Raw genomic sequence first — 14,527 nt, forward strand, 5'->3', positions numbered from 1 at the left:
TCCCACATGCCGCGGAGCGGCTGGGCCCGTGAGCCATGGCCGCTGAGCCTGCGCATCCGGAGCCTGTGCTTTGCAACGCGAGAGGCCACAACAGTGAGAGGCCCGCGTACCGGGAAAAAAAAAAAAAAAAAAAAAGCAAAGCAGAAGGGAGCATAGAAAGATAAAGTTGGGGGAAGATGGAGAAAGAAGAGTCAGATCACAGAAAGGAGGAGGAGTCAATGGCGATGCCATTGAAGTCATGGGGGGCGGGGGGAGGGAGAGAGAGAGAGAGAGAGAGAGAGGGAGGAAGCTCATGACCAAGAAGGAGAAGGCGAGAGGAAGACATCTGGGTCCTGCTCCTAAGATTACTGGAGTTCCTGGTGATCTGCAGAAGCAGTTTTAGTGGAAAATAGACAAGCCAGGTGGCAAATGGGTCTAAGCGTGAATGGATATGGGTACCAATGATGGAGAAGCAGGATTAAGATGGGTACCCCAGTAAATGATTTTGACCCACAGCTGCCAGGGGTAGGGAGAGCCCCAAATCTCGGCCAGGTGGATGGGGTCACCACAGTGCTTCCTGCTGCTCTGCCAGCACGTGGGCTTGTCTCTTCATTTCACAAGGCCCACATCTGGGACGAGCTGCATGGAGTCAGAGAAGCCCTGGTGCTGACAGCACGTTCATTTGATCAGAGCCGGGTCGCTGGCGTCAGCACTGCATAGGGCAAATGCAGTCGAGGATGTGAAAACAAAAAGGAAACGAAAACTTCCTGCTCTCCTTTGCTCAAACCTTGCCCCACCAAGGTAGATCAGTGACCGGAAGGAAGTGCCACAAGCGCATCCACTGGGCGAATCATGTTTAAATCTGGTGCTGAACACCCAGGCTGCAGAGGTTTAGAAAGGACCCGCTCTCTTGGAAGCCGTTTGGGCTTAAGGGGCCATTTGTACTAAGTGTTTTGTCCTCTCTCCAGGGAGCTCCAGCGGCAACTCTTCCCCTGAGTACCCTCGGAAGGAATTTGGTATGTCCTATCCTTAGTTTCTGAAGAAATGGTCAAACATGCCTGGCGGGGATGGAGGGGGGAATATGATGAGTTAAGTGGATTCTTCTAGAGGAGTTTGACCTCTGCTGACCTCTTTTACCTGCTCTTTATCCTGAAGCATCTTAAGGGGACTGTCAGCCACATTCGCTTGCTGTCATAAGTCTTTGCTCGTGAAATGGCAAGTTATTCATACAAGGCTCAGGCTTGGACAGATAAGCCCTCACGCCAGGCAACAGTCATAGGATTTTTCCTTCCACAGGACCCACAGAGACCTCTCTGCAAAGGGGAGCAGGGCTTAGAATGAGCAAATGTCAAACATCCCAGCACCTCCTCCAAAACAGTCTCAAAGGGACACATTTTAACCAAATGAAACCCTAGGCTGTATCTTCACATGACCTTAAATCTTTAGTCCACATTCTTGGGTTCTCACTGTGCATATGAATTTATGATATGATCGTTGATTTTACAGGGATTATAATTTCATGTATTTATTTGCATACAGTGGGAAAACAAAGGCAGTCTCTAACAAAAGACCTGGAAAGGGAAAGACCTGGCAGTCTTTTGATACAGTTGACCAGTGTGGTCAGCCAGTCCGAATGGATCATGCTCCCAAACAATTTCCTTAGTTAACACTAAGTGTGAGCCAACTCCACATTCATTTGCTAACTTAATACCCTAAATGCACTGAGGCTGACAAAACTTTCTCTGCCCTTTGGCTATGTGGGCATCATTTATTAAGCATCCACCATACATTAAGGCTTCTATCTGGATATAAATGCACTATGAAAACAACCTCCTCCTCCCACCCAAATAGGTCTTCCTCCAAGTCACAAATATTTAGCATGCCACCTCTTATATATGCCTAATATTACTTTCCTTTGTTTCTCAGCATCTGTTTCAACCAGAGGACGGAGCCAAACACGAGGTGAGCTCTGTTGCTGGATTCAGTTCAGTTCATTCAACCAGTATTTTCTGAGCTGCTAACGTGTGCCCAGCTGTGAGAAAGGAAATGTGAGGTGTAAAGAATGAATAAGCCTGGAGGGGTGGGATGGGGAGGGTGGGAGGGAGGGAGACGCAGGAGGGAGGGGATGTGGGAACAGATGTATATGTATGACTGATTCACTTTGTTGTAAAGCAGAGACTAATAATAAAAAAAAAAAGAATGAATAAGTCATGACTTCTACCCTCAAGGAGCCTGCAGCATCTGGGCATCTTCCGCTGGCTCCATGAGGGTGGGAAGGGTAGATTTTGACAGCGACCTAGCAAGTACATGGAGTGGTTTGCACTGCTGTGGATTGTCTGAAGGTGCTGGCGTCACATCTGGTTTCACACCTAGTCTCCTGGGTGACTTTAACAAGATGTGCTGTAATTGCCTTTATGCAGCAAAAAATGAGCACAAGCCCTTCTTTTTCATTATTCCAGGGGACATAGGGCTCCATGAGAGTTTTGCACTCTCCACAACTGCCTGTAGATAAGGCCCTAGGAGGGAATGTGTCCTGGAGAAAGCTGCCCTTGATCTATCCGGTGAGGGTGGCAAGGAGCGTATGAGAGATATATTGAAGGCAGAATTCTTCACAGGCCCTGGGAGTTCTCAATGACCAGTCTAAACTTCCCAGGGGCCTGGTTGTATTGGTAACTGGAAAGTTAGGCACATACCAACCACCTACAACTTTAGGCTGATAGTCCAATAGATGCCCATACTCCACCTGAAGCTAATAATGTTAAATCACCCACTTTCTGCCCTAAAAGGCCAGAATGGCTAAGGAAACACTACAGGCTTTAGAATTGTCTTGCTATTGCTTGAGAAACCCTGGAGGCAGGAGAGCGGCTTGGTTCTGGCAATGCGGAGTGGGTCCTGTGAAAGGGGCTGGTCATTGCCGATTGTGATAGAGTCTTGGGGCTCAGCCCGGCGTTTCTGCTCGAGGATCCTGGGAGGTTAGCTGTGGGCAGGCTGGGGGGTCGAGAGAAGACGCCTCTTTCTAAGCACTCTTCCTGGGCACACCTAGCTTTTCTGTTCCCAGGACACAGATTGCAGATCAGCCCAAAGATAATCTGCCGCTCAGAGCTCAGTGCCAGGCACTGTCAGCCGAGCTCCTTCATTCACAGCTTCTCCATCTCTCCCCTGTACAGAGAGCGAGATCCGAGTTCGACTGCAGAGTGCATCCCCATCTACCCGATGTAAGTGCTCAGGTCTTGGGAAGGACCCAGGAATCCAGGGCTACTGCTGTGCGTGTGCGCACGTGCGCGTGTGTGTGTGCAGTCACTCCATCATAAGTGACATGTCTAAGGCCTTCTGTGACGGGGACTCCGGGCTGGGTGCAGGGGGTGAGGATCTGAGTCAGTCATGGTCCCTGATGCTTCACAGTTCACAGACTAAGGGGAGACAAAAAACCTACCAACCATGACAGCTCAGGGAGCTGAGGGGGTGGGGGCCACAGGAGTCTCCCCGGGCTAGTCAGTCACTTGAAGGGAGACTGAAGGGTGGGTCAGCTAGACTCAGCGAGATGAGAGGGCAGAGACACGGGAGGAAGGTTCGGTGCAGCTGAAGGAAAAAGAGCAGGAGGGGACACAGTGGGGCTGGTGAGGCTTAGAGAAGGCTCAGAAGCAGAGCGTGAGAGTTTAAACTTTATCTCGAACGTCGAGGATTTCCAAGTCTCTGTCTATTGACTGTGTTGGACTCCTGTTGTTTGCCATTTTGAAATGAGCCCAAATGGGCAAGAGCCAAGTACAAAGACGAGGAGGAGAAAGATCTGGGTCGAATGGCTCAGCAATCACAGGCTGGGACTTGCCCAGAGAGCTCAGGGCCTGGGCTGGACTCCAGGCCTGACGCTGTCTCACCTGAGTCCTTCCAGGCTCGGGGTGCTGAGCGAAAAGAACGGAGCTCTTGGGAGAGGGGCTGCCTGGGCAGTCCTCCAGCAATGTTGTCTGAAGATGTCCTGTGCGTTGCCCTTGCACAACACCTCCCTCCTCTGTTTGCCACCTCAGGAGGCACGGGCTGCTCACTCCACTGAATCACCTCGCTACAGATTACATCAGCCAGAGGGTCTTGCAATTAACCCACAGGAAAGCAGCGTAATATTTAAGAGTTATGGGCCACAAATTCCTTTTGAATTTGTGGCCCATAACTACCCCACTACAGAGCATACAAGGTCAGGGACCCAACACCTGAGGCATCCTGTACCCGGGATGAGACCACTGTTGAAGCATTTGTTTCAAGGGGTCTGGTGCTCCAACTGTCCTGGGTGTAAATGTTCCAGGATGACAGTGTCTTCCAGCCACAGAATCTTCCCCGGGCTGTCTGACGAGGTCTAATTAGGAAATATGTACTGAGAACTTTGACTTCCTTGTAGAGGCACTGTATTTATGCGGCCACTAATATTACAAAACTCCAGGTTAATCAGTGCTATAAATTGACAAGAGGGAAAAATTATAAGGCTAACCAAAAATGTCCCGGCGGGTGAGGTGGATGCTTCATACTCCCTGGTATTCAGAGTGCAGCGAATGTTCCTCCCACTGCACTTGGACTGAGGAAGGAATCCTGGGCCTGATGAAAAAGTGGAGGATTCCTTTACAGGGACGGAATTGGATGATGTCAAGCGTTTGGTCAAGGGAAGCCGATCAGCAAGCGTGAGCCCCACCCGGAATTCCTCTAACACACTCCCCATCCCCAAGAAAGGCACCGTGGAGGCCAAATTGGTGACAGCGAGCTCCCAGTCAGGTAAGCCCCACAGCCCTGACCTGCTGTGGAAGGAAGGGAAAAGTGGCAGATGTGTCCGGGCAGGGCTTTCAGGCCGTGGCAGAGACTTCACAAAACCCTGAGCATTGCTCTTCCTGCAGCGTGAAAATGTGGGCTGGACCCTTCTCATCCCTGTCTGGTCAACCATTCTATGTGCTGGCTATAGTCCGGCTCTAGATCCTAGAAATTCTCTCCCAGGAGATTCTTGACATGTCCTGGGAATTCAGGTTCCCTGAATGAAGACTATTGGGGAAAGTTGCAGTGTTTTCTATCATTCACTCATTCATCCAATGAACATTTATTATACGCCAAGCACCAGGCACTGAGGAAAGACAATGAGCAGGATGGACACGGCCACTGCCCGCGTGGATGTGAGGGCCTCTGGGGGAAGTCAAGCAGGATGAGTGTAGTTCAGCATTCATATATCACGTGCCTACCAAGGGCAAGGTCTCTGGGGGGAGATATGGAAAGAAGCCAGTTCTGCTATGAGGTGAAGCTTTCTTCTCATTCACTACTGAAGAAAAACCATCTTGAGATAGTGATCTTGTGTTTTTCAATATAAAACCAAAATCTCAGGGTACTTTGTGACCTGAGTGGCTAACTCCCTCTCAGATAAGAAATAGGCAGAATTGACTTCAGACTTGAAGAAGTACCCATAGCCCCTCTTGGGGGCAGAGTGCCCCTTGGGTCTGGTTGGCACATGGGAATGTTTAAGGAGGGTTCAACCGGAGAAGGCTGCCACCTGTGCAGCATGGCCTTGGGACCAAGGGCTTCCCTGTCTACCTGGAATTTTACTGTAAGGGAGTCACGGGTCCATGACATCTTTGAAGGTGGAGTCAGCAACAGAGGGAGAGAGAGACCGTTGGTGGGGACAGTGCACCAGGAGGTGGCAAAGGGGGCTTAGCAGGAGAAATGGGTGGACCACAGAGCAAAATTTACCTACCTCAGATTTCACCAAGAGCCAAAAAGAATTTCTAACCCAAGAGGTCAGGTTTTCACCAGCTCTGAGATTTCAAAAAGAAGTGAGATGACCAACTGCCCCAGTTCACCCCAGACTGAAGGGGTTGCCAGGGCATGGGATCTTCAGGGCTAAAACCAGGAAAGTCCTGCAAACCAAGCCCACTGGTTCCCCCCATTACAGAGGGGGTTTGTGTCTCACTGGGGTGTGGTCGGGCATGTCTGTTTCCAGTGTCCGGCACCTATGACACAACCATCCTGGATGCCAACCTTCCCTCCCACATGTGGTCCTCCACGCTGCCGGCAGGGTCCTCCATGGGCACCTACCACAACAACATCACAGCCCAGAGCTCATCCCTCCTCAACACCAATGCCTATTCTGCAGGATCAGGTACGTGGCTTGCAGTCCACATCCCCTCCCAGTCATAAACCCTCCACACCTTATGATGGAGCTGAATGACCCCTCCAGCATTTGCCATCCCCAAGGCTTCTTAGAGGGGCTTTCTGTGGCCAAGCATCCCAAGATTTTTCCACTGGAACTTCAATTCAATTCAACTTCTATGGCATTTCCTCTGGTGGGTCCCCTATGGAAAGGACTACATGGTACAGTGTATCCAAAAAAAAAAAAAAAAAAATGTAATGGGAAAGAACATGAAAACAAATGAAAGGAACCTAGTTTCACTCCATGTGGATTAACTGTGTGACCTTAAGAGGTCATTTAACCTCTCTGGGCTTAAAGTGCCTTCTATGTAAAATGGTCACTAACAAGAGGGGCTTGGCTGGAATTGATGTCCACTCAAACCCCACCAACCTGTGACCGCCCCTTGGCTGTTATGACCCAAGGCACTCCACAGACTAATGGTTGGTTCCGTGCCGCAAAGCAAGAGCCCAGGTTTTTCCTAAAAACAGAAATGTAACACAGTGCAATGCTGGCATTTCTTCCGGTGCTTCTTTGCCCCTATTCTGTGTGGACGTCCTCTCACCAGCCTTCCTCTTCCCCCGCAGTCTTTGGAGTTCCAAATAACATGGCCTCCAGCTCCCCAGCTCTGCAGCCTGGAATCAGCACCAGCTCCTCAGGTCAGTGCTTGCCAGCTTGAAACAAACAGGGATGCTCTTGCCTAGGGAGGAAAATGGAATGGTTTGTAGGGAGGATGTTCTTCCTGACCAAGAGCACAAGGACTTCCTCCACACCCATGGCAACGTGGAATCCGCAGCCAAGGAGCTGCGTTAGAAGGCACAGAGCCTGCCCTCCATGGGAGACACGGCTCAGTCCCTGAGGGAAAGGGCTAAGGGGGAAGCCGCCGGAGACCACACTATGTGCTTATTCTGCTCTGGTCCCCTTACGTAATGGGAGAGGTGGAGAGATGGAAATAAAGGAGCCAAGTGAGGAAGAGCTCAGGACATTTTCAGGTGGAAAGCATTGTTAATTTAGAAAGAGCTTCACTTCACATCTTTTTATAAATAGCGCAGTTCCCTGGGGGCTCAATAATGTTACTGCTTAAAGTCCAAGGCAAACATAGGATCATTTTAAAGAAGTATGTGTTCACTCTAGTTCAACATACATCCTAATAGCCTATACGTAAATAAGTTAGCCGCCCACATCTTTTGTTAAAGCAATCTGCCTCCTCTCTGTGATATCATGACTAATAAATACGGTGATGTGGGCCTTCCTTATTTCCTTGGCTGGTATTCTTGGCTTCTGATTTTAACATCTCCAATTGACTAGAGTCCCACAAGCCCAGAAGACACCAGGTTCATGCTTTGTTCCTCCTGCCTTTGTTATTCAATCAGTACTTTGCAAAGTCCTGACTGAGGAGGGCAGGCTGATGTTGGATCCATGATCTTGTGGCCCAAACTGTAGACAGGATGGAATAAGAGAAGCTGTTACCTGGGGAGGAATGAGCTTCTGCACATTGTTAAAAACAAACAAATAACCAGCCTTTGAAATCGTAATGGGGACGAGGGGAGTTTTGTGTGTTTGAGCCAAGAAAAGAAAGGAGGAAAACTAGGGTCCTGCCCAGTCAGTGCTTCTTAGCCTCCACTGTGTCTGTATCCACAGTTCCCACACTGTACACCACGGCACCCAAGGGTCCTGCAGGGAAAGGAACCCCTGGGATATTTTAAAATTTTGAGGCATACAGCAACAGACCCTATGCGAACTACCACTATTAAGTTGTGTGAACCTAACTACTCAATAAATGGAGCTTAGTAACTTTTGCCTGGGGTAGGGAGATGGGGTATTAAAAAAAATTGCCATGTCAGTGAGAGTGTGGGAACCGAGAATGTCCGGGATCTCTGTCGTATGCAAAGGCATTACTTGTGAAAATGGTTTGGGGGGCTCCTGGGACTGGCTGCCCTAACCTGGGGGGCCTCATCTATGTACCTGCACTCACCTGTCCTCAATTCCTCTCACAGTGTTTGGCATGCAGAACAACCTGGCCCCCAGTTCACCCGCCCTGTCCCATGGCATGGCCACCACCTCCACAGGTCCGTAACTGGGGTTTGGAGCCTAGGGGCTGGGAAATAACTCCTCTTTGCAGCTATAACTCACAATAGCCCCTTTCAACAAGGGAATTAGAGGGGCCAAAATGTCCCTAAAAATCAATCAACCTTTCCCACCAAAGAAACAACCCTCCACACCTCGACCCAGAGATGCCAACCTGAACCATGTGCTGGCTCAGACATCAGTGGGTGCCTGTGCTGGGGGTGTCTCCTGTATATCCCCATGTCACCCTGCTGTCCTTGACAGCCCACTGTCACTGCAAATCAATCATCTGGCTGACTTTATAGTGCACCCGGGCGGGGACAGAAAAGGTGCGAGCCTCAGCCATTGCACTCAGCTTGCTTACTGTTAAGTTGGAGTAGAAAGTCTAATACACATGAAACATCTGGGGGATCCTGTTAGCATGAATCAAGCTGTGCAGAGCAGGTGTTAGCTGAAGGAATTCAGAAGGGAAGGAGATGTGGGAGGGTCTGGGAGGACTTCACCGGGCAGGTGGCCTTTGGAATGGTCCTCCAAGGATGGGGATTATATCATAGAAGTTTTCATCTAAACTCACTGTTGCCCCCAAGGCGGGAGAGAGTTGATTCCATTATTCATTATTATTCTGTTCATTATTATCGGGTTGGCCAAAAGTTCGTCCGGGATGCTACCAAGAACCCGAACGAAATTTTTGGCCAGCCCAATATCTTCCTGTCACCTGGGGAGGTGGTCAGGCTGCTTCCACCCATCGTGGAGCTGCTCTCCTATGCTGGCTCTGCTCGTTCATAGGTTCCTCTCTTGCAGCATATGGTGTGAAGAAAAACATGCCCCAGAGCCCTGCCGTTGTGAGCACTGGGGTGTCCACCTCCACAGGTGAGTGCTGTCCCCAGCTGCTGGGGGCAGGCTGGCACACAGGAAGAGTTGTTTCCAAGTGACACATGGCAGGAGGGGACATAACCCATTGGTGGTCTGAGGTCTGCAAATGGGACTCACCCCACGGGCCTCTTGGTTGTTTCCAGGAGTGGGCAGGTGGGTATGCCCCTTACCTTACCTTGGCCTTCCTGTCCCAGGGGGCCAGGAAGCTCCACACCTGCCCAGAGTCAGGCACTCATACCCCAGCCCCCACCCTTGTTGGAAGCCCCTGGCCTGGTTACTGGTTACCCATCACAAGGGCCAGGGTGCCCCCCCAGAAGCTGCCACACCCTCCCTACTTCCCGTAGAATCTATCAACTTAGGCTGCCAAGAGTCATGTGTCCATCTCTTCCGTTGCTCTGATCCTGGTGCGTTTCCCTCCATTCAACAATTCATTCATTCAAAAGCTGTTTACTGAGCACCTGCTTTGTGTGAGACTGTGTTCTGAGTTCCCGGATTACAGACATAGACAAGGAGGCTAGATTCCTGCCCTCACCAGGCTGACAGTTCCAGTGGAGGAGGCAGATAACAAACAAGTGGAAAAAGTATACAAGATAATTACAGGAAATGACACATCATTGAAGGGCTGACATAATGAGGTGGGAGAGACAGGCCTGTGTGTACGCTGGACGGAGGGGTCAGGAAAAGTGCCCCCAGGCTGCAAACCCTTGAGACCTGCAGTTAGAAATGAACCCACCCAGTTAATTAAAGAAAGGCCTGCCTGACACAGCAACTTTTGACCATTCACTGAAGACCCTGTAATGTTCAGGTGGGGGGCAGCCCCTCAGGCCAGCCCCTAGCACTTCTGACATTGACCCGGCCCCCTGATGGCCAAGCCCAGCTAGGCAGGGGAGGGTGTCTCTGGTCCCCAAGATGCTTCTTAGTAACCACGACGAGCAGGAGCAGGAGACCCTCCGACACACCCACTAACCCTTTCTTTTCCTCCACCCTCCTTCTCTGCCTCTTCTCCTTCTTCTGGTCATTTCTTCCCTCTTCCTCTCCCTCCACTATTTCCGTCCTCCTCACCCACTTCTCTCCTCTCCAGCCAGTACCACAGGTGTCCAGAACAATGACCTCTTGCACAAGGACTGTAAATTCCTGATCCTGGAGAAAGACAACACACCTGCAAAGAAGGAGATGGAGCTGCTGATCATGTCCAAGGACAGCGGAAAGGTCTTCACCGCCTCCCCCGCCAGTGTCACTGCAAGTACGTGGCAGCCACGAGACTTGGGTCTTGGAAGAAGGACAAACAGTGTAGACAAATGTCCTAACAAGATGGTTTGAGACATTTGAATGATGAAACCACAGTCATCCCATTCAAATTGAAAATGTCTGCCAAATAGGGTGTCCCAGGGTCTGCCTTGAATGCAGACAAGTCAGGGAAATTCCAGCAAAGAGCTCCCAGAGTGTCTTTGGGCAATAATAAGTCTCCTAACCACAGGCCCAGACTGGGGGGATTAACCCCGGGAAAGCAGGCCCTCTTCCTACCAGGCTAACTTCTACCTCCACAAGCAGGAAAGGATGTGGGGTGGCGGGAGTCGGGAGAGAAAATCCGGGATCATCATGGGTTGTGTGCATAGCTTCTTTTTCAGAGGACACCCTAAAAAAGGAAAAGCAAGCTGCATACACCACCGACACCTACCTAATGTCAGAAGCTAATGGTAAGAGCAAATCTGATCGCTATCCACTTTGACTTCGGCCAATCCATCTGTCATTTATTTGTCTCCCAAGACCTCAGTAGTCTGAGTGGTCCTGGACCAGCAGCATCTGTAAGACCTGGGAGCGCGTTAGAAATGCAGAATCCTGGGCCCTAGCCCAGACCTGCTGTGTCGGAGGCTGCATTTTAACAAGCTCCCCTGTTGATTCACGTGTGCTAATTATAAAAGCAAAGTCTTCTCATGGTACATCTAAAGTCCACAGTGGTATTTTTTGCTCACCTTACTTGTCCTCCATAATTTTCAGAGCTAATAGAAAAAAGCTTTTCAAAGCACTTGCTAGCTTTATTTTTTTTCTTCCCAAATACCTGGATTCTGTCTTGCATAACCGCGTTTCTTCACTGCTCTGGTTGCTATGAATCTCTCCAAATCACTGATTTTAAGGAGGTCAGTAAAGGAAGAGAAAAGTTAAGTCACAGAACATTTTTTTTTAATGAAAATGACATCAGTTATAATCCTCTCAAGGTTGGAAGCCAAATCTTCTAAGTTAGCAGTTCCTTACATTTTAGGGGTGGAGGTGGGGTTTGGAGCCAAAAGATCCTTTTCAGAATCTGGTGAAAGCTATAAACAGTTTTCCCAGAAAATTCCACACATGCCCACAAACTCAATGGTCAAACAGCATCCAGGACTCATGATCAGCCCTCCTCCAAGCCCATCTTTGCCTTTCTGTTCCCTCCACCCCAGGTAAGGAACCTGTGTGCAGTCTTATAACCAAGAAATCAAGAGTCATTTCTCACAGGCACATTTATTATTTGAATGCCATGGTCATTCCTAAAAAACGTCCTCCAAAAAATGTCTCGGGCTTTAGAGATTGAAGGTCACAAGAAGGTTATGACACTGTGCTTTTTCCCACTGTGACTTGTTTGCCAAGCCATGTCTTCAACAATGTGATTATTGCAAATATGAGATCTGTGAGGACTTAGTTAATGGATGTTCCTGCACCTGCATGTGGCTGTTCCACAAGGTCCCTGGGGGCACATCTACTTCAAGCCCTGTCCCAAGTCCATGCATAGGCTGGACTGGACTGTGGGCTCCTGCAGTTGAAAGGCTCAGTCAGAACACATGTTCTTGGTGTTTGTATTTCAGGAGACGTGAAGACCGTGTCTGCAAAGGGCAAGGCCGCCTCTGCAGGTGAGTAAGACCTGGGTCCTGCAGTGACTGGAGCAGAAAGGGCTGGTTATGGTGAATGGAATAGATAACGGCCCCCTAGCCTGGAGCCAGGGCAGGCATGAGCCACCCAACTCTTACAGATCTTCCCCAAAAGCCTTCAATGGGAGCAGGGTGGAGGGCAGGAGAGCGGCTGGCTGGGGGCTGGAGCAGGGCTGCAGAAGGAGCTTAGCTCAGGAGATGTGCTCACGAGCCACGCTGCCCCTGGTGGGTGCCCATTGTCTGCCCTTAGCTGCAGAGTCTGCCAACGTGGCAGGAGCAGCACAGCAAGGCTACTGTTGTGTCTTACAAACCACTCCCCTCCCCCCACCCACACGGGGTTCCAAGGTGACACTAAGACCACACACTTCTCCAGTCCTTTACACTTTCCTCACTTGCTCCCATAATCTTGTGAGAGAAGCAGATCAAGGGGTATCAGCCCATTTTAGATACTAAAAACTAAAAACACTTTCACTGTAACTAAAAAATAAATAAAAATAAAAAGCTTCCTGACCACCCCTTAAGAGCTGAGTGTAGTTCTAGGCACTGTGGGGATTACAAAGAAAGAGCCGTGTGAACTGAGACATGAAGATGGGAATTATTCAGCTTTGGGCATAATAAAACGCAGGAGGTTGTAGCAGATCCACATTCATAGCCACGAATTTTAAGCCTGGTCGTGTCTGCTACATCCTCTGCTAATTACTCTACATGCCTTATCTCATTTCATTCAACATCCCTCTCATGAAGAAAGGTCAGCTTTGAACTCTATTTTATAAAAAATGAAACAGAGAGGTTAAGTGACTTTCTCTGGGTCACACAGCTCAAGGCCAGGATTGTCAGACCTCCACTCTTCGCCAGCCACAGCCCTGTGTTTTTTTCCAGGAGCCACACAGGAAGCTGAAAGCCCCACTCACATTCACTCAGGCCCACAGGAAGGCACCAAACGTTTGAGAATTTGGAGGGAAGAGGGCAAGAGCTGCCTGCATTCACCTTACCCTTGTCCTCTCTTCCACAGACTTCTACGGCTACAACCGCCACCGTGGGGGCGGCAGTAGCAGCGGCAGGGGCGCTGGCAGCGGGGTCTCCGGTGGAGGCGGCAAGGGCTCGTGGGGGGTAGCGCCAGCCTGGTGCCCCTGCGGCTCCTGCTGTAGCTGGTGGAAGTGGCTGCTAGGCCTGCTTCTCACCTGGCTGCTGCTCCTGGGGCTGCTCTTTGGCCTCATCGCTCTGGGTATGTGGTGATGGCAGCCCCGCTGCCTGTTCTGAAGGGCAAGAATCAGCGAGTGTCCCAAGTGTCAGGGGCCAAGGGTCCCGAGATCATGGGTGCAGACCCCACGTTACTGCAGATGAGAACACTGGGCCTCCAGGAGGCACCTTGCCAAGGTCCCATGGCTGCTCCGTGGCTGAGCTGGGACTCTAAGGCAGCTCCTCAGTCCTGGCCCCAGGCCCCAACCCCGTGGCATCCTGCTCTAAGCATCTGGCTGCCCTTAACAATCAGGCCAGGCCTTTCATAGCCTTTTTACTTTCCACGTTCTGTTGGCTCTCACACCAGCTCCCTGGGAGAGAGGGCCGGCTTTGTGACCATCTCAGATGATGGCCAGGCGTCTTCAAGGCTCAGTTCCGAATTTGAGTAGCTCATCCTGCTGGTAGCCACAACAGACTGTCTCCCCCAAAATATGCCAGCAAAGTGTCCCCATGGCATGAAGAAGCCGCCACGGACTCCAGAGCCCCCTTTTTTCAGGCTCCCCTGGAAGCTTGGAAGGCACTGGCTCGGGGGCCCCTGTACTGACACTGCCTCCGTGTGTCCATTTCAGCCGAGGAGGTGAGGAACCTGAAAGCACGTGTGGACGAGCTGGAGAAGGTCAGGAGCAGCGTGCTGCTTTACAACGAGAAGATGGAGCGGAGCAGCCAGGACTCCAAGCAGGGTGTCGCACCGAGGCTGGGGGAAGGTGTCGGGAAATCTGGGCTTGATGGCTACAGTCAAGAAGACCTCTGGCAATTCATGAGGGGCAAGCTGATGGCAGAACAGGAAAACGGTGAGCACATCGCAAGGCAAAGGGCCAGTGGCTCCCGGTCCCGGCTCCTGTATGTGGAGTGGTACCCATTTAGGGCACTCTCAAGCTCCCCTCATTCAGCCCTCTTGACAGCCCTGGGAGGGAGGGAGGGAGGACCCGTGTTGCTATCCTGTTTTACAGCTAGTAAAACTCAGACCTGGGGAGAATTGCCCATGATCACGATCACACAACCTGCACACTTTAGAATCAGATTGCTGGTCCTAGCCTCTGTTTCTTCCTACTGTACCATGGTGATCCCCTTCAAGTGTGTGTGTGCATGCGTGTATGTGTGTGTGACACAGAAGATGTGCAGCTAACTCAGGCTTTGCTGTCTCTTGTAGGAAATCTCCGAGGAAGCCCTGGCCCTAAAGGTATCACAGTGGTTGGAGCCCTTTCCCTGCTCTCCTTTCCTGCACTTGGAGCTGGGTTTTCGGGGAGGATCGGAAAACTTCTCTTCTTTCCAAACTGAAGGATGAGCAGTGGAAAGATCTTACAGAATCTGTTGGGAGGGT

General features: G+C 50.6%; 1 protein-coding gene across 1 annotated transcript in view; it reads left to right on the forward strand.

Annotated features, from left to right (window-relative positions):
* Window positions 1-14,527, forward strand: part of COL17A1 (collagen type XVII alpha 1 chain) — a 44,345-nt gene that overhangs the window by 5,783 nt on the left and 24,035 nt on the right. Inside the window, exons 5-18 of the mRNA XM_060104209.1 lie at window positions 948-995; window positions 1,906-1,941; window positions 3,147-3,194; window positions 4,591-4,734; window positions 5,942-6,100; window positions 6,715-6,786; window positions 8,125-8,196; window positions 8,996-9,064; window positions 10,149-10,310; window positions 10,684-10,764; window positions 11,905-11,949; window positions 12,980-13,192; window positions 13,776-13,997; window positions 14,357-14,386. Coding sequence (XP_059960192.1) covers window positions 948-995; window positions 1,906-1,941; window positions 3,147-3,194; window positions 4,591-4,734; window positions 5,942-6,100; window positions 6,715-6,786; window positions 8,125-8,196; window positions 8,996-9,064; window positions 10,149-10,310; window positions 10,684-10,764; window positions 11,905-11,949; window positions 12,980-13,192; window positions 13,776-13,997; window positions 14,357-14,386 — 1,401 coding nt within the window. The remainder of the gene's footprint in view (window positions 1-947; window positions 996-1,905; window positions 1,942-3,146; window positions 3,195-4,590; window positions 4,735-5,941; window positions 6,101-6,714; window positions 6,787-8,124; window positions 8,197-8,995; window positions 9,065-10,148; window positions 10,311-10,683; window positions 10,765-11,904; window positions 11,950-12,979; window positions 13,193-13,775; window positions 13,998-14,356; window positions 14,387-14,527) is intronic.

Source organism: Mesoplodon densirostris, chromosome 1, assembly GCF_025265405.1.
Source record: "Mesoplodon densirostris isolate mMesDen1 chromosome 1, mMesDen1 primary haplotype, whole genome shotgun sequence".
Classification (NCBI taxonomy): domain Eukaryota; kingdom Metazoa; phylum Chordata; class Mammalia; order Artiodactyla; family Ziphiidae; genus Mesoplodon; species Mesoplodon densirostris.